The sequence below is a fragment of the Mustelus asterias genome, chromosome 2 (genome assembly GCF_964213995.1).
Source record: "Mustelus asterias chromosome 2, sMusAst1.hap1.1, whole genome shotgun sequence".
In the NCBI taxonomy this organism is placed as follows: domain Eukaryota; kingdom Metazoa; phylum Chordata; class Chondrichthyes; order Carcharhiniformes; family Triakidae; genus Mustelus; species Mustelus asterias.
This window is the reverse complement of record NC_135802.1, coordinates 110,527,684-110,551,085: the sequence shown is the minus strand read 5'-3', so window position 1 is coordinate 110,551,085 and position 23,402 is coordinate 110,527,684. Positions and strand designations below refer to the sequence as shown.

At 40.7% G+C, this 23,402-nt stretch overlaps 1 protein-coding gene across 1 annotated transcript in view; it reads right to left on the bottom strand.

Annotated features, from left to right (window-relative positions):
* Positions 1-22,936, bottom strand: part of dnah5 (dynein, axonemal, heavy chain 5) — a 302,757-nt gene extending 279,821 nt beyond the window's left edge. Inside the window, exon 1 of the mRNA XM_078200599.1 lies at positions 22,795-22,936. Coding sequence (XP_078056725.1) covers positions 22,795-22,936 — 142 coding nt within the window. The remainder of the gene's footprint in view (positions 1-22,794) is intronic.
* Between the last annotated feature and the right edge of the window lie 466 nt (positions 22,937-23,402).

Genomic DNA, 23,402 nt, shown 5'->3' with positions numbered 1-23,402 from the left:
ACCAGGTTAAAGTCCAACAGGTTTATTTGGTAGCAAATACCATAAGCTTTCGGAGCGCTGCCCCTTCGTCAGATGGAGTCGAAGGGGCAGCGCTCCGAAAGCTTATGGTATTTGCTACCAAATAAACCTGTTGGACTTTAACCTGGTGTTGTGAGATTTCTTACTGTGCTTACCCCAGTCCAACGCCGGCATCTCCATACTAAGGCAAAACAGAGGACTTCCTAATAACTGTGATGAAAGACTTTAACTGGCTGAAAGAGTTAAAATCAAATATATTCTTAGGATTAAAATAGTATTAAGAGAAACTACTAAAGAATATTTGTCAGATATTGGCAATCAATTTCAGAGAATTAATGACACAGAGAAAGTATCCAAAAATTGGAAACTGGCAAATGTGTTACCTATATTCAAAGCAGGTGACAAAACAGACAGTGATAACTGCAGATCCATTGGACTTTGTTCAATTCTTGTAAAATAATGATGCTGATTATCAGGAGTAAATATGAGGATTATCTGTGCAACAACTTACTGACAATGGTTTTAAAAGGGAAGATCCAATTCAACCAACCTCCTTGATTTCTTTCAGGAACGGACAATAGAAGTTGACTGGTAAATACTACAAGGTTGCACATTTAGTCAAACAGCATTTGGTAAGGTTCCACATGAAAGGTCATTAGTTGAACTCAAAGATGTTGGGATATAAGGCAAAATGTGGGGAGGAGAAGAAATTGTCTCAAGGATAGAAAACCATAGCTAAGAGAATTACTTGCAGGGTTGGGATAATGGAGAACCATTGAGTGCAGCAACCCAGGACTCAGTGCATCATCACTGATCAAATTTACATCAATAGCTGGCTTGGAATGATAAATTCAATCAACATTGTTGAAATTTACAGACAATGCTAAACTAAAAAGGGACAGTGGAATCAAAACAGTGGAATCAAAACAGCAGGGAAGGGATTGGGGCCAGTGAGATGAAGTCAGGTGATGGGGTCAGGGTTAGAATTTTGCAGCCAGTGCCACAAAGAAGGGATTAGGGGTGGGGAAATGGAATTTCAGCTGGGGTGATACGATTGGAGTCGCAGACAGAATCAGGGACAGGATGAGGGTCAGAAGTTAGCAGCCATGACTGGATATAATGGGGTTGGGACTTTGAATTCAAGGCCTGGGTGAAGAGATCAGACCACAGGAGATTCTATGAGATAGAGTTGGGCTGTGGTAAAGGGCACAAGAGTCAGTGATAGATTCAAAACATCAGGCAAGGATTGGGAGCAAGGAGCCTGGAAACCGGGACCTGGAGAGGCAACCATTGGGATGGTGATTGTTATGTACGTCCTTTTCCTTTATCTTGGCAATACCTAAAATGGGTTTCACCAGGGAAACCCAATTCCCCAGTGAAGCAGGCACTCAGCATCATAGGATCCCAATTTGCATGCACTAATGAGGATTTAACCAATGATATGCAGGCAAGTCAACCACCAAAACAAAGGGTAAACTTAAAGCAATGGTAGACCAGAATGGCTTGGCAACAGGGCAGTATGTTTTTCCAGACAATTTTAGTGCAGCAACCCTGTTCCTATTGGACAGGATGGGTTAAAACGGCCTCCATTTTCGAAGCATCTGCTTTGCAATAAATACATTCAACTAAAATTGTTCCTAAGGTGTTAACACTAAGGTGTTCCTCAGGGATCACTGCTGGGACCTTTGCTGTTTGTAATATATATAAATGATTTGGAGGAAAATGTAACTGGATTGATTAGTAAGTTTGCGGACGACACAAAGGTTGGTGGATTTGCGGATAGTGATGAGGAGCATCAGAGGATACAGTAGGATATAGATCAGTTGGAGACTTGGGCGGAGAGATGGCAGATGGAGTTTAATCCGGACAAATGTGAGGTAATGCATTTTGGAAGGTCTAATACAGATAGGAAATATACAGTAAATGGCAGAACCCTTATGAGTATTGATAGGCAAAGGGATCTGGGTGTACAGGTACACAGGTCACTGAAAAAGTGGCAATGCAGGTGGAGAAGGTAGTCAAGAAGGCATACGGATGCTTGCCTTCATCGGCCGGGGTATTGAGTTTTAAAATTGGCAAGTCATATTGACGCTTTATAGAACCTTAGGGAGGCCGCACTTGGAATATAGTGTTCAATTCTGGTCGCCACACTACCAGAAGGATGTGGAGGCTTTGGAGAGGGTACAGAAAAGATTTACCAGGATGTTGCCTGGTATGGAGGGCATTAGCTATGAGGAAGTTGGAGAAACTTGGTTTGTTCTCACTGGAGCGACGGAGGTTGAGGGGAGACCTGATAGAAGTCTACAAGATTATGAGAGGCATGGACAGAGTGGATAGTCAGAAGCTTTTTCCCAGGGTGGAAGAGTCAATTACTAGGGGGCATAAGTTTAAGGTGCGAGGGGCAAGTTTTAAAAGAGATGTACAAGGCAGATTTTTTACACAGAGAGTGGTGGGTGCCTGGAACTTGTTGCCGGGGGAGGTAGTGGAAGTGGATACGGTAGTGACTTTTAAGGGGCGTTTTGACAAGTACGTGAATGAGTTGGGAATAGAGGGATATGGTCCCCGGAAGCGTAGGGGGTTTTAGTTAAGTCAGGCAGCATGGTCGGTGCAGGCTTGGAGGGCCAAAGGGCCTGTTCCTGTGCTGTAATTTTCTTTGTTCTAAAAAATGCGAATGCAAATATTGTTAGGTAGACAATTTTCTTTCAACACAAAATATTTTAATTTTAAAAAAATTATTCTTTCATGGGATGTGGGCATTGCTGGCTAAGCCAATACTTATTATACATTGCTAATTACCCTTGAGAAGATGGTGGTAAGCTGCTTTCTTGAACTGCTGCTGTTCATATGTTGTAAGTACACCATACAGTTCTGTTAGGAAGGGAATTCCAGGATTTTGACCTAGTGACAGTGAAGGAATGATGGCGATATAGTCTCAAGTCAGGGTGATGTATAGCTTGGAGAAGAACATGCAGACAGTGGTGTTTCCGTACATCTACTGCCCTTGTTTTTGGTTGTGGTTGCAATTTGGAAGGTGTTAATGAAGGAGCCTTGGTGAGTTGCTGTGGTGCATCTTGTAGATGGTACACCCACTGCCATTGTGCATTGCTGATGGAAGAATTGAATGTTTGTTGAAAGGGTACCAATCAAATGAGATATTTTGTCCTGGATGGTTTCAAACTTGAGTAACATTGGAGCTGCACTCGTCCAGGCAAATGGACAATATCCCATTGCACTCCTAACTTGTGCCTTGTCGATGGTTGGAGTGTCAGGAGGTGAGGTGAGGCACAGGATTCCTACGGCTTCTATTGCACAAAAATGTAGCAAACTTAAGAACATGAGACAGATGGCTCAGTGTGGGAGTGTAGGAAGGGAGCGTTTACAAAAGATGCATGGGATTAAAAAAAGGGGTCAACTCAATGTTGAGTCCCGAGAGCTGTAATGTAAGCAGTCTCCTCGACACTGGGGAGACTAAACACAAACTGAGTGACCGCTTTGCGGAACACTTTCGCTCAGCCTGCAAGCTTCCAGTTGCTTGCCATTATAACTCAGCACCTTGCTCTCTTGCCACACGTCCGTCCTGGGTCTGCTGCAATGCTCCAGTGAAGCCGAAGACAAATTGGAGGAGGGCCATTTCATCTTCTGATTAGGCAAGTTATTCTTATTTACTAGTCTTTCCCTCTCTTACAATCGCTCTTTGAAAACCTCTTTGTTCAGCTTTCCAGTCACCCATACAAGGTGATACAGATAAGAGATTTAGAAAGAAAAGCCACCATGCCATTGAGTTCAAGAAAAACCCTGCAGCATCATCTTGCAAACTATCCATCTACTAGCTTGACACCTAAAGGCAATTTATCGTAATGGGGGCAATTCAAGAGCATCTGGCAAGGTCTAAGTCAGTAAAAGCAGAAGATGAACCATTTTCATGAAAAAATATCATTTGGTTTTCTTTGTTTGAGTTAACATTCCATGAATTAATTTTCACCCTTTTTTAATTGAATTTCTCAAATCAAGCTTCAGCTGTAGCCAAGAAGGCTGACACTGACCTTGTCCCAAAGTTGTCAAGTCTGGCTTTACAATATGTTTCAAGTTGATTACTAATACTTACTACTCTCCTAAAAACAAAGCTGGAGGTCATGCTGTTCTCCATGATGGGTAGGAGCAGAATTTACTTCTTGGAGCAACTGCTATTTCCCTTTGCAATTCTTTTCATGGGATGTGGTCATTGCTGGCAAAGGCAGCACTTGTCCCTAAATAGCCCTTGAACTAAATGGATCTGGAGTCACATGTAGGTCAAACCAGATAAGGATGACAGATTTCCTTTGCTGAAGGACATTAGTAAAGCAGCTGGGTTATTACATTTGATGACAGTTTCCTGGTCACCATTGCTGAGGCTTGCTTGCAATTCCAGTTTTATTGACTGATTTTAAATAGCACGAGCCTGGTGGGATCCGAACCCGTATCCCCAGAACATTAGCCTGGGCCTCTAGCTTACTAGTCTAGTGATATTACCACTACATTAATGTCTGCCAAATTTGGTTTGCTTAGATCTCAGGAAATGAAATGGGGATAATTCGTTCTTCAAATTCCCCTTTCTACTGTCAACAATATTGCAGAGTAATGCAGCTTAGATCTAAAATGAGTTGCACTAAAGCTTTCAGACATGAAACTATATTCAGTGCTGAAGGAATACTGCACTGTCTCTTGGATGAGATGTTAAACCGAGGTACCATTTGCCTCCTTGGGTGGATATAAAAGAACCCATAGGATTATTCAGAAGAGCAGGAGAGATATTCCCAGTTTCCTGGCCAACATTTATCCTTCGATCAACATCACAAAAATGATTTAGTTATTATCACATTGCTATTTGTGGGAGCTTGTTGTGCACAACTTGGCTCCCTTGATTCCTACATTTCAGAAGCACTTCATTTGCTCTAAAGTGCTTTGAGACATCCAATGGTCATGAAAGCGCTAAATAAATGCAGTTTTTCTTTTCCGTTTTGTAACTGAATGTTGGTATTCCAACATGTTACCTCACTTCCTCAAATAATCTTTTAATTTTACTTTACTGGAGATGCAAGCAGTTTTAGTGACTTAATACTTTGTAAACAATGCACAGACTTTCAAAATAGAACAGAGTGCAAAACTGTGTTAGAAGTAAAATTTAAAAATGAATCACCAATCAATCTCAAATCAATTTTACATTAATTGCATTTACGAAAATGGTCACTTGACATTTAGCCAGAGGAAACAACTCTCATAAATAAAATACATCTTTGGAATAAATTAAGATTTCATCAGTGGGGTAATGAAGAGTTGCAGCAGACACAAAAAATCAAATTTAGTCCCGAGTTGGAAATTGGAAATTTAGCCACAAATATGCCACAACTTTTTACAGATTGATAAATTATTTAATTTCTGGTCACAAAAGCCAAAAAGTAAAATGCTCATTGTTAACTGGTGATGCAATTTATTTATTCCTGATTTCAAGACATAATACTTGGTAACTAGGGTTATGTTTTCTCAACATGTACTAAATTTCACTGCCTGAATTAATAAATCACATAGTTTTAGTACAAGCATGTTACACAACAATGTCAGAAAATATACACCTTTTTCAATAATGCATTTTAAAGTTTTTAATTCATTCATGGTGAATTAAAAATATTTTAGTACTAAGAAAGAATTAATATAAACCGTGCACTAACTTTTCAAAAGTCCCGGTATCTGATAAGAGATCATTAACAATGTTAGATTAAAATCTAATCTAAAGTTTAAAGCATTTGCTTTACATAGTAAATAATGGAAACGGTTGGAAAAAAAATTCCATTCAGAGGTTTCCTTGTAATCTAGCCATGGTTTGAACCTGTGGAAACTTGAGTCATATACATCCGACAAAGGAAATACGACATCTTCTTACCTTCAGGACTCGTGTAATACTTTGCCTCCAGAGATGTTTTCTACCAGTTCGCGACATCATACTGCAACTAAATTCTGTGTTACGTGTAATATATTGGAACTTTCAATCAATTAAAAACAATACAACCTCAAACTCCCCAGGAGTGAAGTCAGACTTGGCACTGTCTGAACAATCAAAAAAATTTTTTTCAGATTCTGAATCATGTTTTGTGAATCTCAGTGATTAATCATGTAGCTATTTAATTAAAGCATAAAATGAACAAAAACAATGGCATTCAAAGGCATTAATTGTTTCCTGTGACTTTATACACAGAAGTGCACAATGCCCCAAATTCCAACTGTCAAACAATTCCTAACAAATTGTTTACTTACACTTTGTGAAGCCAAAGTACATATACCTACCTCAATTTCCAAAATCTCAAAAGGCTTAAATATGCTATATCAATTGACATGTGATTGGGTTAAGATTCAGTATACTCATTTCTGAATTGAGGTCTTGTGGTGTAGTGGGTAATATCCCTGCCTCTGAAAGAAAAGCTCCAAGTTTGAATCCCATCCCAGGAAGATAAGTTCATTATGTGACCAGATTGGTTCTCAACCCACATATCCTTCCAACACATGTTAATGGAGGTAAGAGTGGGGGAAATACCTAGTCAATCATGTGATAGAAAGAAAGTTGGAGACTCAAATACTACCAAACGACAAAGCACAAGTTGCCACAGTAACCCAAGCTCCCTGAGTGACCTCTAACCCACCACCATAGTCATAACTGATAAACGTTATTTGTCAACAAAACCTTTCTTTTAAAACATAACAAATGTACCCCAGTACAGTTTTATATTTCATCATGCAGCATAATTATCTCATCAGTGATTTGACTGTACCTTGTCAGTGGATATTTAGGGAATATTTTTTCATTGTTACCTCTAGACTTGACTGTTCAGTCACATTCATAACCAGCTCTCACAAACTTGACTTAATTTTGCTGCCTGTGTCCTTACCAGCACCAAGTCCCATTCACCCATCATTCCAATGCTCAATGACCTATAAGGACTCCCAGTTAAACAAGTCAATTTTAAAACTCTCATCCTTGTTTTCAAATCTCTTTATGACCTGGTCCCTCCCTATCTCTGTAACCCCTCCAGCCTCACAATCCTACAAGATATCATAGTATCATGAATACAATTAAAATTCACTGAATTCAGGTTTCTCGACCATCCCTGATTTTAAATACACTACCCTTGGTGGCTATATCTTCAGCTGCCAAAGCCGTAAGCTCTGGAATTCCCTCCATACTCCTCTCCACATTTCTTTCCTCCTTTAAGACAATCCTTAAAAGCTGGCTCTTTGATCAAGCTTCTGGTCATCTGCTTCACTTTACACAACATTGTGCAACAGTGGCATTTGGACTTGCAGGAGCTCACCACCTTGTCAGTTTTATAACCTATTTGGCTCTGTGTTCACCAATCTTCACCAGACTTGCCGCAGATGCTCCTCTCTATGACATTATTGGTGGGAGTGACCACTGCACAGACTTGATGGAGACAAAGTCCTATCTTCATACTGGAAATACCCTCCAAGAGGTTAATAAGATTGCAAATAATAGTAGTAAGCCTGAGGATTGGGAAAGTTTTAGAAAGTAGCAAAGGGTGACCAAAAGGTTGATAACAAGAGAAAAAATGGAATTTAAGAATAAGCAAGTTAGGAGTATAAAAACAAATTGTAAGAGCTTTTACAAGTACATATAAAAAAGGAATGTAGCTGACATAAACAAAGGCCCATTACAGATGGAGAACTGAGAATTATCATGGAATGAGGAAACAGCAGAGAAGTCAAACAAATGCTTTGTGTCTGCCTAAACAGGAGAATTCAGAAATTTTATACCAAAAGGAATATCCAAGTGAAGTACTTGAAGAAATCAATGTTAGAAGAGAAAAGCATAGAAGAAACAAAAGGGACTAAAAATAGACAATCCCCAGGATTTACAAAAATGAAATTGTGTTAGGCAGATTTATTGGAAATATTTACAGGATGTCGCTAATGGAATGTAAAGCCCAGCTTGTAGATGTAAGATATTTGGGCTTCCAAAAGACATTCAAATAGATTTCACACAAAAGGTTATTACATAAGGGCCCATGGAATGGGTGATAAGCCTCTGCATGGACAGAGGATTGGTTAATGAACGGGATACATTGAAGTTGGCCGGCTTTAATTAGTGGAGTGCCACAAAGATGGGGCCTCAGCTATTTACACGATATTAACCACTTTGACATAGAGACTGAGAGTTATGTATCCAAGTTTAGGAATGTAAGAGCATAAAAATAGGACCAGGAATAGACCATTCAGCCCCTTAAGCATGGTTCTGGATTCAATAAGATCATGGTTGATCTTCCACCTCAAATCTCCTTTCCTGCCCACTCCCCTATTCCAAGACACCAAAATTGTGTCAATCTCAACTTTGAAAATACTCAACAATAAGCATCCAAAGCACTCCAGGGTAAACATTTCAAAGATTCATCACCCAGGTTTTCCTCATATCAGCCAGAAATGATTGGCCTCTTATCCTGAGGCAGTACCTATTTTCTAGGTTCACAAGCCAGGGGAAACAACCTTCAATGTCTCTCCTGTCAAGCCCCTTCCAAGTCTCGTATGTTTCAATAAGATTTTCTCTCATTCTTCTAAACTCTTCTAAAGTATAGGCCCAATTCACTCAATTTCTCGTCACAGGACAACACTTTCATCCCAAGAACCAATCTAGTGAACCACCTCCAATGCAAATATATCTTTGTTTAGATATGGGGACCAAAACTGTACACAATACTAATATTTGCTGTTAATCCACCTAACCTGAACAACTTTGGACTGTGGGATTAAACACACTCACTCCGAGAAAACCCACGCAGACACATCCAAATTCCACACAGTTACGCAAGGCCAGAATTGAACCAGGTCCCTGGCACTGTGAGACAGCAGTGCTAATCACTGTGTTACCATGCCGCCCTGGACATGGTCCACACCTGGAGCACTGTGCACAGTTTTGGTCTCCATAGTTAGGGAGGATATGAATGCCAGTGAACCCTCTAAATTGCCCCTAATAGTGGCTTTAATTATTTAAACTGGTTGTTCATCTTTTTTTGAAAGGCAGCCAATCTGTATCTAGTCCTGCTTTTGGGGAATTTCCCCAGTGGGGGAAAGGTTTCACGAAGCCATCCTAATGGTATGGTTCCCCACTATTTTCCTGAGCTTCCTGCCTCCCAGAGCCAGGAAAATCCTGTTTTTTTATGTCTCATCAACGAAGAAGAAATAATAATGTTATATTGTTACATCTGCTACATCTATAATTCTAACATGATTGCCGAAACGCTCATAAAAGTAACATTTTGTACATTAGCAAACAAAATTACTTACTATTGTTTTATGCCAGTAAAACTGCTGCAGTAATATTTTATTTCAATTTATGAATACTTCAAAATGACACATCAAACTGCTTGACGATCGCGAGCTCTTTCGAAAGTGGGTCAGGCTTGCTACCTTGATTATCTCTGTTTAAATACATTCAATTTAAACTAACATTCAATCTGAAAATTTTTCTGCAAAATTCTTGACTGCATTTGAGATGAAGCATTGTTCCAGTGAATTATTCATATTCAGTGGGAGAGATTAAAAGGATAATTTTCTAACTTGGCAAACAAGGAGGCATTATTTAAAATGGTTAGAAACTGCAGACAGAAAATAGCAGCTCAATGTCGTCATTGTGGAATGGAGAAGGTCACAATTATTAATATAGGAATCAAATAAGCAAAAATTAAAATCCTACAATTTAGAATTTATCTTGTATTTTCAAGTTTTTCTCTTTTCAACTAAAATGTATTTAATTCTCTAGTTGTTTCAACAAATCTGCTTTACCTCAATTCAGAATTAACAATTCACACTGACTAAAATCACATGGAATGAGCATTCAGTATTTGGACAGTCTGTTGGCACCTTCTGCTGGATGTGTAGGATACTGCATTATCCTGCCATTTTAAATAAATGGCCAAGATTTGGATGTCAAAATGGCATTGGCCATTGTTTATGGGTAAATAAATGCAAAGGACAGTTTAGCTTAAATATTCAAAAACTGCCGTGCAAGTTATGAGTCACGAGATTGGGGAAAACGCTTTAGTTATCTCCCTGCCCAGTGGAATGCACTGAATGACATGAAATTGCTGTGTTTGCGCAGAAGACATGAAATGACCACATCACAAAATGTCCCTTACACTCAAAATAACACTTTACCAACTTAAGTGTTAATTACTGCCATCAATCTCTCCTGCGCACTGAAAATGAACCAATGTGGAGTCTGATACTCAGCAAGATCTTAGTGTCCTCATGCATCAGCTGCTGAAGGTAAGTGCGCAGGTACAGCAGGCAGTAAAGAAGGCAAATGGTATGTTGACCTTCATAGCGAGAGGATTTCAGTATAGGAATAGGGAATGTTTTACTGCAATTGTACAGGGTGTTGGTGAGGCCACACCTGGAGTATTGTGTGCAGTTTTGGTGTCCTTATCTGAGGAAGGATGTCATTCCTATAGAGGGAGTGCAGCGAAGGTTTGCCAGGCTGATTCCTGGAATGGCAGGTCTGCCATATGAGGAGAGACTAAGTCGATTAGGATGATATTCATTGGAGTTTAGAATAGTAAGAGGGAATCTCATAGAAACTTATAAAATTCTAAAGGGACTAGGCAGGATAGATTCAGAAAGAATGTTCCCAATAGTTGGGGAGTCCAGAACTAAGTCATAGTTTGAGGAAGGGGGGGGAGGGGTAAACCTTTTAGAACTGAGGTGAGGAGAAATTTCTACACTCAGAGAATGGTGAACGTGTGGAATTCACTACCACAGAAAGTAGTTGAGGCCAAAACATTGTGTGATTTCAAGAAGAAATTAGATGTAGCTCTTGGTTCTAAAGGAATCAAGGGATATGGGGGAAGTGGGGGTGTCAGGATATTGAATTTGATGATCAGCCATGATTAAAATGAATGGCGGAGCAGGCTCAAAGGGCCAAATGGCCTACTCTTGCTTCTATTTTCTATGTTTCTATGCCAACAAATGCCCTACTCCCCACCCACTCCCAATGGTCCCTCATATCAATGCCAACTTAGGCCCCTTTACTCACCCCATTGCCCCATACCTCTTATGCCAGCTTAGTGCCAACTCATGCCCCCCCCCACCCACCCTCCTTTACCCTTGCCACAGTTCCATGGCAGCTTGAACAGGTTTGAATACCTAGTATCTTACCCCAGGACAGGAAGACAGTGCTAGAAAAAGTACAATGATCTCACACAAGTGGTCAGTTAATGAATACTGTTTCACATTGCATCTGATACTCACAGCACCACCAACTTCCCAAGATGCTCAACATCTCCATCACTCACCTAGGAGCACTTTCTGACACTCGGGACTCACGCTGTATATTCAAATACTTCAACTCATCAATACACACATTGCAACACTGCCAGCAACTCACCCAACTCTCACTGCTTCCACAGACCTTCACCTATTTAGATATGGCAGCTACACTACTTACGCATGGAATCTGACCCCTCTATTGCAAGAAAAAGTACGGCAACCAGGAAACCTAGAGAATAATTTGGAGGGTGCGTTCCAAGGCCCCATCACCTGAGCCATCTGAAGGAGATGGTATTCAAGATCTTGGGCCTGGAGGTGACTCAGCCAATCACATCTGGTGCTGTGTAAGTCGTCCAGAAGAATGGTGAGTGACTGCCTTTTGCCCCTTCTTAACTCCATCCTCACCCTCACCGTGTGATGTCTCATCAAATTGAGGTTTAAGATTGTGTAACCATGGAGCTCCTCTACCAGCTCGCTTTTATCTATGCTACAAGCTATATCCTCAAAAAACTCAAATAAATTTGTCAAATATAATTTCTTTCATAAAACCATATTGACTTTGTCTGATTTTCTCAGTGCATTATTAATACTTCCTTTATAACAGAATCCAGTAATTTGTCAATGACTGATGTCAGGCTAACTAGCCTGCAGTTATGTTTTCTCTCTCCTTTCTTGAATACCATAGTTACATTTGCGAAGTTGCAAACAGCTAGGACTGTTCTATGAGTCTAAGGAATTTGGAAAATCATAACCAGTGCATCCATTACCTCCACAGCTTCCTCCTTTAGAACTCTAGGGCGTAGGCTATCAAGTCCTGGGAATTTGTCAGCTTTTGGACCATTAAGTTCCTGTAATATGTTTTTCTCTGCTGAGTTTAATTATCACAAGTTCCTCAGTCTTATTTACCTTATATCCTGGTATGTAATTTATACTTTCTACTGTGAAGATGGACACAAAGCATTTGTCAAAACCTCTGCCATTTCCTCATTCCCCATGATAATTTCTGCTATCTCTAAGGGACCAACATTTACTTTAGCTACTCTCCTTTTCATACACTTGTAAAAGCTCTGATATTTTTAAAGCACTTATATTTTTGGCTATTTTACTCATATTTTTTCCCTTTTTTATTAACATCTTGGTCACCGTTTACTGGTTTTGAAAACTCTCCCAATTCTCAAGCTTACTACTATTCTTTGCCATTTTATAAGCTTCTTCTTTTAAACTAATCTCAATTTAGCTTGGTGGCCATGCAGGGATGCATTTCTCTGAATTATTGTTTTTTAATTGTGTTTTTTTGTTGAAAATTTTGAATAATTTCTTTAAGTTTCCCACTGTTTATTTATCTCCATAACTTTTAATCTGTTTATCTAATCAAGCTTAACCAGCTCTCTCCTCAGACACGTCATTGGCTTTGTTTAAATTTAAAATTCTTGTTCGGACTCAAATATGTCACTCTCAAACTTAATGTGGATCAATATTATGATCAACTCCCTCCACCCCTAAAGGACCTTTTACTATGAGAGAATTATTTAATCCTGCCTCATTGCACAACACTAGACTTAAAATAGCTTTATCCCTAACTGGTTCCACGATGTGTTGTTCCAGGAAACAGTCAGAAAAACATTCTACAAAGCCCAATTTGATTGGTCCAGTCAATATGAAGAATAAAAGCCCCCATAATTATTACATTGCCTTTGTTACAAACTTCAATTTTACTCCTCCCTCTCACTCCTCTCTGCCACCTCTATTCCATTTCTGGATAATGTTGCAGACCAGGAGGCATTGCAACAACAGCTCCCTATGCTTGGGACAGATAATTTCCTCTCCTGTCTGGCTGCATTTAGATACTGGCCCTTCCATGAACACAACAGTGCTTCCAACAACTGTGCCTTGGCAAAACCTGAAAAACACCTATCTACAACTTGTGGAGCGGCTCTTTAATTAGTCTCATCTTGTAGCTACAAGCCTGATCTTTGTTGGGTGATGAAAGAACCCTTAGGCTGAGCATATATGCTTCAACTCTCCAATCCTGGCATTGCATCAGCCTATTGGGCCACATGATATCAGAACAGTGTCCATTCAAAGTCTTCCAGCACACACAAGGTGCGCACCTGTGTGCGGGCCATTCTACTGCACCAATGCTATGTTGGCCATGCAGGAAGTGTCCTGTGGCACATCATGCCCTTGGGAAGTGGTGGGAGACCTTGATAGAACAGCTCAAGGTGGTGCCAATTTTTAGTCTGTAAAATAAAATTATTTTGAAAACTTTTCTTTTCCTTTATCTTTCTTTTCCCTCTTGCTCTTCCAATTCAACCATTTTTTTCTCTTAAAATGATCCTGATTAAACAGTATTCGCTCAGTCTAATTTACACTTAATTTTCAGCCCTTATGGTGTTAATTTCACCCTTTCCGCTGCCTTAAATATTCACTCCCTCCACCACCAATGCACAACGGTAGCAGTATGCATCATGTTCAAGATGCACTGCAGCAACTCACCAAGGCTCCTTCGACAGCACCTTCCAAACCTTCGTCCTCTACCACTTAGAAGGACAAGTGCAGAGGCGCATGGAAACATCAACTGTAAATTTCCCTTCAAGCCACAGCCATCCTGTCTTTGGACTATTTCAACTTGCCTTCAATGTCACTGTGTCAAAAACCATGAACTCCCTTCCCAACAGCACTATTGGTGGGCTGATGGACTGCACTGGTTGAAGAGGCATGGATAGGGAGCAACTAAGGGATGAATTTTCCTCACAGCCTTCACCCTAAATTCCATCTGTGACTATTTGTGGTTACTTTGCATGTTGACCCACATCTACCAACTCCCATTAATGATTATTTATTAGTGTCACAAGTAGGCTTACATTAACACTGCAATGAAGTTACTGTGAAAATCCTCCAGTCGCCACACTCTGGCGCCTGTTCGGGTACACTGAGGGATAAATTAGCATGGCCAATGCACCTAACCAGTACATCTTTCGAACAGTGGGAGGGAAACCGGAGAGCACCTGGATGAAACACATGAGTAAGAAGTCTCACAACACCAGGTTAAAGTCCAACAGGTTTATTTGGTAGCAAATACCAAATAATGCATAATTGCATAATTGTGGTATTTGCTACCAAATAAACCTGTTGGACTTTAACCTGGTGTTGTGAGACTTCTTACTGTGCTTACCCCAGTCCAACGCCGGCATCTCCACATCATGAAACACATGAGGACATGGGGAGAACATGCAGACTCCGCACAGTGACCCAAGCCAGGGATCGAACCCGGATCCCTAGCACTGTGAGGCAGCATTGCTGATCAGTTTACCACCATGCCACAAAGAAAAAGAAAAAGGCAAAGGGCAGAATTGTCCCAGAAGTCGACAATGTCTAATGCTGGCTGGAGAAAGCGGTGTTGAAACACGAAAGCCAATAGCAGTTTTTTTTCACTGTCTTGTGTTGCAAGTTCCCCTCCAAGCCACTCACCATCCCGACTTGGAAATATTTCCTTCGCAGTCGCTGGGTCAAAATCCTATAATTCCCTCCCTAACGGCATTGTGGGTCAACCCACAGCACGTGAACTACAGCGATTCAAGAAGGCAACTCACTCCACCTTCTTAAAGGCAATTAGGGATGGGAAATAAATACTAGCCAGCCAGTGACACCCATATCCCACAAATGAATAAAAAAGTCAGTGCAGAAAATGAGCAGAAATGATTTTAACATCACTGGCCTCGGATTCACCCGCCCTGGATGCCCTGTGTACAGTTTAATTGATACCTGGCCAAAACCCCACCCACGCCTGTCCTAAACCACATGACAGAGTGGTGGCAGCTTCGGCCATTCAACTGCATCCTGTGCTCTCAGCTCAAGCACAGGCATTAGCCAAACCTGCACTCCCAGGCTGAGCGGTTTGCTTGGACCATGAGAGTTAATGTTCCATGTCTATTTACTGGGTGTTCCAAGTGCCACTTTTAGTGAGTGATCCATTCCCACCTGTTGCAAGAGGGTCCTCAAACTTGCCCATTTGCCCAATAGTTCTCGAGCCCCATAACACTTGTTTAATTTTGAAGTCTGCATACGAAGAGGTAAAACTACAGGAGCAATCAATGGCACTTTTTTTGCTTTTTAAAAATTCATTCATGGGACATGGACATCGCTGGCTGGCCAGCATTTATTGCCCATCCCTAGTTGAGAGTCAACCACATTGCTGAGGCTCTGGAGTCACGAGGTCAGACGAGGTAAGCACGGCAGATTTCCTTCCCTAAACGACATTGATGAACCAGATGGGTTTTCCCAACAATCGACAATGGTTTCATGGTCATCAGTAGATTCTTAATTCCAGATATCTTTTATTGAATTCAAATTCCACTATCTGCCGTGGCGGGATTCGAACCTAGGTCCCCAGAACATTCGCTGGGTTTCTGGATTAATAGTATAGTGATAATACCACCTCCCCATGCTTGAGTGGGCATAATTGCTTCAGACTCCAATGGAGCTGGTATTGAACTGTCTCAGCTGCAGAAGAATGCTCAATCTTGAAATGCTTTACCAATTGCATGCCCGAATGGCAGCCCCCCCACTCCCCACATTGCTGCCCTTGCCCCGGTACCACAAGTCAGCCATGAAGAAGCTGCCGTGGAGACTTACCTCTGAGCTCCCCCCACCCCCGCCAGCACCCTGAATCCGCAGAGCTGCTTCATTGCATTGAGATCCTTGCAAGTGCTGCACCAAGTTGTGAGCACTCACCTCCAAGTTCCCCTCAGAGATCAGGCTGTTAGGTGCACGCTTTTCAATGACAGTTGTGAATCATGCTGTTCTGAAAGCATACCAACGTGGGATTTAAATTTGATGTGGGGGAATGATTGAGGCATGTGGGCACAATAATAAGATGCAAATTTACTGTAATAATGTTCCCGACATTGGAAGGAAACGCGGCCTGCCATTGTTGAGGGGGGGACGATTTCATCCTGCATTTACACCGCCAGAAAATGCGTCTAGGGCCTTCTCATATTGTCCAATTGTGCCGGCAAACATACCTGCCACAAACGGGAGTGGTAAATCCCGACAAGAGGTTCTGTCTTTAAAACAAAAGTTGAGAAAAAAGCATCAGAAACAGAAAGAGTGGCAGAAACAGGAGACAGCAAACAGAGAGGAAAATAATCACAAATACTGCAGAGATAGATAACATGATGTGGAGATGCCGGCGTTGGACTGGGGTAAACACAGTAAGAAGTCTCACAACACCAGGTTAAAGTCCAACAGGTTTATTTGGTAGCAAAATCCACTAGTTTTCAGAGCGCTGCTCCCTCGTCAGGTAAGTGGAAGTTCTGTTCACAAACAGGGCATATAAAGACACAAACTCAATTTACAAAATAATGGTTGGAATGCGAATCTTTACAGGTAATCAAGTCTTGAAGGTACAGACAATGTGAGTGGAGAGAGCGTTAAGCACAGGTTAAAGAGATGTGTATTGTCTCCAGACCGGACAGTTAGTGAGATTTTGCAAGCCCAGGCAAGTCGTGGGGGTTACAGATAATGTGACATGAACCCAAGATCCCGGTTGAGGCCGTTCTTATGTGTGCGGAACTTGGCTATCAGTCTCTGCTCAGCGACTCTGCGCTGTCGTGTGTCGTGTAGGCCGCCTTGGAGAACGCTTACCCAACGATCAGAGGCCGAATGCCCGTGACCGCTGAAGTGTTCCCCAACAGGAAGAGAACACTCTTCAAGACTTGATTACCTGTAAAGATTTGCATTCCAACCATTATTTTGTAAATTGAGTTTGAGTCTTTATATGCCCTGTTTGTGAACAGAACTCCCACTTACCTGACAAAGGAGCAGCGCTCAGAAAACTAGTGGATTTTGCTACCAAATAAACCTGTTGGACTTTAACCTGGTGTTGTGAGACTTCTTACTGTGAGATAGATAACAGGCAGACCATTCTCTAACTCACCATCTGCAGGTGGACCATGAGAAATGAAATATAGAAACTAATAATTTTCTTGGAGCTGCTCTAGCTTCCATCAACATATCTTCACAGGAAGTAAAGTGAAAATTCCATTTACAGACATAAATAGGGTTTCAACTGCACTTCCAGTAGACCTCAAGCAGTTGAGTCAATTGAGGAAATTCCTGATCCAATTGTTAGGCTATCACTTAACATTAATTGAGAAACAGAGAATAATTACATTAGCGACACCTTCGAAGCACCATTCACAAAGATAATGAGCACTATAAATAAATGTTGATACCTTTATAATGGATTTTGCCACTGAATAATGCTAATAGGTAGAATCTTGTGGGGGAAAACAGGGGTCTCAGCCATTGACTGGAGAGCTACTAAGAGACCCATAATGCTTCTTAAAGCTGGCCACATCTTGTTCCACTCAGGCACTTGACAGGCCAGTGGCGAGTTAAGAGCAGTAGCAGGATGAGGCCCATAAATAGGCATTAAATTGTCTAACGAAGGTCCTCAATTGGCATTGGGGCAGGAAAGCCATCCACGGGCTTTCCCACCAAGGATTTAATCAAGGTGGAGGCGGGGTCCCACCTGCCACCCTAACACATGATTAAATTTCCCTCTGCCACCAAACACGCTATGTGGGAGGGACAAAGATTCCACTTGATGTAGCAATCCCCATTTTGAAATGGATTTTTAAAAATTTATTAGTGTCACAAGTAGGCTTACATTAACACTGCAATGAGGTTAGTGAAAATCCCCTAATCTGGCACCTGTTCGGGTACACTGAGGGAGAGTTTAGTATGGCCAATGCACCTAACCAGCACCTGGAGGAAACCCACACAGACATGGGGAGAACATGCAAACTCCACAGTCACCCAAGGCCAAAATTGAACCCGGGTTCCTGACGCTGTGCGACAGCAGTGCTAACCACTGTGCTACCATGCCGTCCCCATTTATGACCATTTAAAAGAGCTTTATTTCATCAATGACTCCGAGGTCAGTAGATGTCGCTTTCACCTTCCTGTTAACTGGTCACAGTCTCTTTCACGTTAGGTGCTTGTAGCACAGACTGCACCATGGCTGGGCACAGGAAGTGAGACCAGCACAGAAGGGTGGGACAGAAGCAGAACAGGAGGAAGGACCAGATATGAAGGGAGAGATGGAGGTAGGAAAAGGAGGTGGGTGGTTCCCTCATCTAAATTATTAACATATATTGTGAATAGCTGGGGTCCATGCGTGGAGTGGGAAGTTGCTAATACTCCTCCCTCCGGTTTGAATGTGAAACAAACTTAACCTTCTGTGTTCACTCTAACTCGAGCTTGCAGCAGATTAATAATAAACTGCATCACAACAACCAAGGGATTAGGAAAACATGCCATCACAAAAAAAAATCAAAACAGCTTCTATTTACAAACAGGTTGTTAAGAAGAAATAGATACAGTTTGCCTCTCTCTCTCCTGTCCGTAACATTAATGAGATGGTAGGGCTGGATGAGTGTTATCCATGGAAAAGGAGATGCCTGAAAGAGATAAGTTGCTACAAATGAATGCTTTTGTCAAGGCTATGAAATCTGTATAGAAAAACAGTATGGGGTTTACCCAGTGAATGTTTGCATGTGGCATCAAGATGGAAACATAAATGCTTGGTATGTTCTTTGGCAGAGAAATGACAGTTTATCATCTGACCAGGTTAAAGTCCAACAGGTTTTATTTGGTAGCACAAGCTTTCGGAGTATCGTTCCTTCTTTAGGTGAGTGAAGTATTGTGTTCACAAACAGGGCATGTACAGACACAAACTCAATTTACAAGATAATGGTTGGAATGCGAGTCTTTACAGGTAATCAAGTCTTAAAGGTACAGACAATGTGAATGGAGAGAGGGTTAAGCACAGGTTCAAGAGGTGTGTATTGTCTCCAGCCAGGACAGTTAGTGAGATTTTGCAAACCCAGGCAAGTCGTGGGGATTACAGATAGTGTGACATGAACCCGGTTGAGGCTGTCCTCATGTGTACGGAACTTGGCTATCAGTTTCTGCTCAGCGATTCTGCGTTACCATGTGTCGTGAAGGCCGCCTTGGAGAACACTTACCCGAAGATCAGAGGCTAAATGCCCGTGACTGCTGAAGTGTTCCCCGACAGGAAGAGAGCACACTCCCAATTCTTGCCTTCAAACAACTACACAACCTCAAACAGACCATTGCCCGCAGCAAACTACCCAGCCTTCAGAACAGTGACAACGACACCACACAACCCTGCCACAGCAACCTCTGCAAGACGTGTCGGATCATCGACACGGATGCCATCTTCTCACGTGAGAACACCATCCACCAGGTACACGGTACATACTCTTGCGACTCAGCCAACATTGTCTACCTGATACGCTGCAGGAAAGGATGTCCCGAGGTATGGTACATTGGGGAGACCATGCAGACGCTACGACAATGGATGAATGAATACCGCTCGACAATCACCAGGCAGGAGTGTTTTCTTCCTGATCTTGGCCGGAATCTTGGGTTCATGTCACACTATCTGTAACCCCCACGACTTGCCTGGGGTTACAAAATCTCACTAACTGTCCTGGCTGGAGACAATATGCACCTCTTTAACCTGTGCTTAGCCCTCTCTCCACTCACATTGTCTGTACCTTTAAGACTCAATTAACTGTAAAGATTCGCATTCCAACCATTATCTTGTAAATTGAGTTTGTGTCTATATGTGCCGTTTCTGAACACAACTCCTCACTCACCTGAAGAAGGAGCGACACTCCGAAAGCTTGTGCTACCAAATAAACCTGTTGGACTTTAACCTGGTGTTTTGAGACTTCTTACTGTGCTTACCCCAGTCCAATGCCGGCATCTCCACATCAAGTTTATCATCTGGCAGGGAAGTAACAACACTGCCAAAACTAAATTTGCCTACAGCAATGAAAGCAATAACCATCATTTACTTGCCTTCAGATTAACAATTTGTTGTCAATAGGTTGAGAACTTTTTTCCAATCGAGCAGTCATTTATACTCCCAACACGTTGAAAAGCAGTTGTGTTTAGCAACAGTGCCTATTCAACTTTTCTTGATCTTGTTTGACTCGCATTCAAAACAACTTGCCAATATTCACAATCCAGTCAGAATTAACTTCTGCTCTCCTAAAGTTATCAGTAGCATCACCATTACCCAGAGCATCAGGGTTACAGCTATGTTTAACAGAATGTTAGAATCTCTCTCAAAAAAGCATAACAATCAAAGTAGAAGAACTTTCACATTTGATTCCTTGACTAGTTTTAAATTTGTTGCCTTGAATTAATTTCCTTGATGGGGTTGATGGTTTAAAAAAAAAATCGAATGTACTATGTTCTCAATTGGCTTTATGATAGCCATGATATGGAGATGCCAGTGTTGACCTGGGGTGGGCATAGTAAGAAGTCTAACAACACCAGGTTAAAATCCAATTGGTATATTTGGAATCACGAGCTTTCAGAGCACTGCTCCTCCATCAGGACTCACTTTGATTCCAAATAAACCTGCTGGACTTTAACTTGGTGTTGTAAGGCTTCTTACTTGGTTTTATGAAACTAACCTGATGTGAAAACAGCAGCAGTAAAACAGACAAAATCAACCATGAAAAATAGTGAGAACTTTGTATCCTCTGCCCGCTTCCTCATAAATTAGTCCAAGATAAATGATAAAGTATTTGTGTGTTTGAATAGTAAGGAAATTTTATGAAGCTTCTGATCCAGTTAATCAAAAGTTTAACAATTTATTCAAAAATAAAACACAAATAAAAGTTTCCTGTCACAAGCAATACTCACTTTCTATATATCACTAATATGATTAGATTTGAGAGATAACTGACCTGAACTGCTTGCCCTTAACTACTGTAGATTTAAGTATGACTAAAGCTAATGAACTGTTCTGGCTAATTTTGCCAAAAAGACATGTGGTTGCAGTTAAAATGAAAAAACTCGTGACAATTTTTAACTGCATGCTCTTTAATGCAAAAATAAACAATTTGATTTTTTCATATTTTTATTTACAACTCAAAGAATGCAATGTTGATAAGTAATTGGAAGTGATCAACATATCAGCATTAGACAAAAGATCGCAAGCCATTCTGCTTAAAATAAGGAAATTAAACATTGATATGTTTTCAGTATAATTCAAGACAGAGCACTTATCTTTACATAATACTCAGTATACCTTGTAGTGTGTATATGCAAAGCTACTAGAGGAAAACGCTTTGTCACATTTCCACAATTTGAAAAGCTTAATTCAGCTCAATACTTCACAAGAAAGTGTGCAGAGCTGACCACTATTTTGGATAGCCTGAAAATCAGTGTGTTAAATTTCCTCAGATTGCTGATTGAAGTTTGTGAGGCTGTCCAAGTAAGTGCTTATCTCTTCTTTTGCTCCAGTTATCTTGTAGCCAGGGAAACAGATCACTGATTCAATGCAAGTTATTTTACATCCAGCCTGTGCTGGATGAAATAAATCACACAACAAAAAACGTGCTGGCTTATTGATTGAATCAGGCTCCATTCTCATATATATATATATATATATATATATATATATATATAATATATATATATATATATATACTGGAGATGCTCAGATACAATATATTTGGTTGTAACTTCAGGTGTTGAAGCTTATATACTGATATTAAAAATATCTTGTCAGCAGTTGTAAATATATTTTATTGCCTCCATATTATCTGATCTTTCTTGTTAGTCTTTGCTTTCACAGCATCATTTGCAACATGGTGATGCAAATTATGCACTGCTTCAGTTGTACTGCTTTTTTTATTCTTTGATGTGATGTGGGTGTTGCTGGTGAGGCCAGCATTTGTTTCCCATCTGAATTGCCTTTGAACTCAGTGGCTTGCTTGGCCATTTAAGAGCACAACCAAGAGTCAACTGCATTACCATTGGTCAGTGTCACATGTAGGCCAAACCAGGTGAGGATAGCAAATTTCCTTCCCCAAACGGTATGGTGAACCAGATAGGTTTTTGATGATAATCAATGATCTTTTCATGGTCACCATTGCTAAGATTAGCTTTCAATTTCATATGTTTTTATTAATTAAATTTAAATTCCACCAGTTGCCATGGTAGGATTTGAACCCACGTCCCCAACTCATTCACCTTGGCCTTGCGTTTACCAGTCCAATAGACATTACCACAATGCCACCATCTCCCAGAGAAGAAGTTAAAATATTTAATAGTATGCTCTTTGGACTGAACTTTTTGACACATATTCCCATTCATCCTTGTTGCCGTTCCACTAAGTTTCTGAAATGAGCTTCTAAAGTTGAGCACGCTCCAAATTGTAGAAAATGTCAAAGGCCCAGCCTATGTGCAGTGAAATATAATAGGTACCACATTTGATAGCGTGCAACTTTATACATGTAATTTGCATGACCAGCTGTAAACACTTATTGAATCAATGTCTATTTTTGAAAGCTTCCACTATTAATTAACTTTTTTTTAAGAAGTTAGTTACTTCGAACAAACAACAATCAAATTATTTGCCGGTACAGAATGCATCTGCCTTTAGCGTCATCTTCACTATAACAATATTTTCAACAGATTTCTCAGTGCATTCAACAGAGGTTTCTCGGATCAGTGCCATGCTGTTGGAAAACTTAAGGTGAAGCAAACCAATAACAGACATCATTAGCATCACCTCAGGTGCTCCAGACCAAGTTAAATGCAGTGGTGTAATTTAAGGGAGATGTTTGATCAAGCAAATACATTTTTTGAGCTCATGGTGATTTATCATTTGACTGATTCTGTGTAATGCTTGGAACGCATTCCACCCTTACTATGGTGTACAGCAGTTTGAATAGATTTCACAAGAGTTCTAGCTGAACTTTACAGGTCAAACATAGAAGTTTGTTAGCACCAGCATAAATAGTTGCAGATCTATACTGAAGACTCCCACATTTTAGAAGCAAAGTGCACAATTCTGTTTGACAGTTTAATTTTTTCCTATGAACTATTCTGCTTTTTGATTCTATTTCTCCAGAAATGAATCCCAGTTCTTTGTTTGCATTTTAATGTCCTAGTTAACCTGTATTGATACCTATAATGATTAGTGAATGCATACCCCAAAGTTCTCTATTTCTTTCCCCCATTTA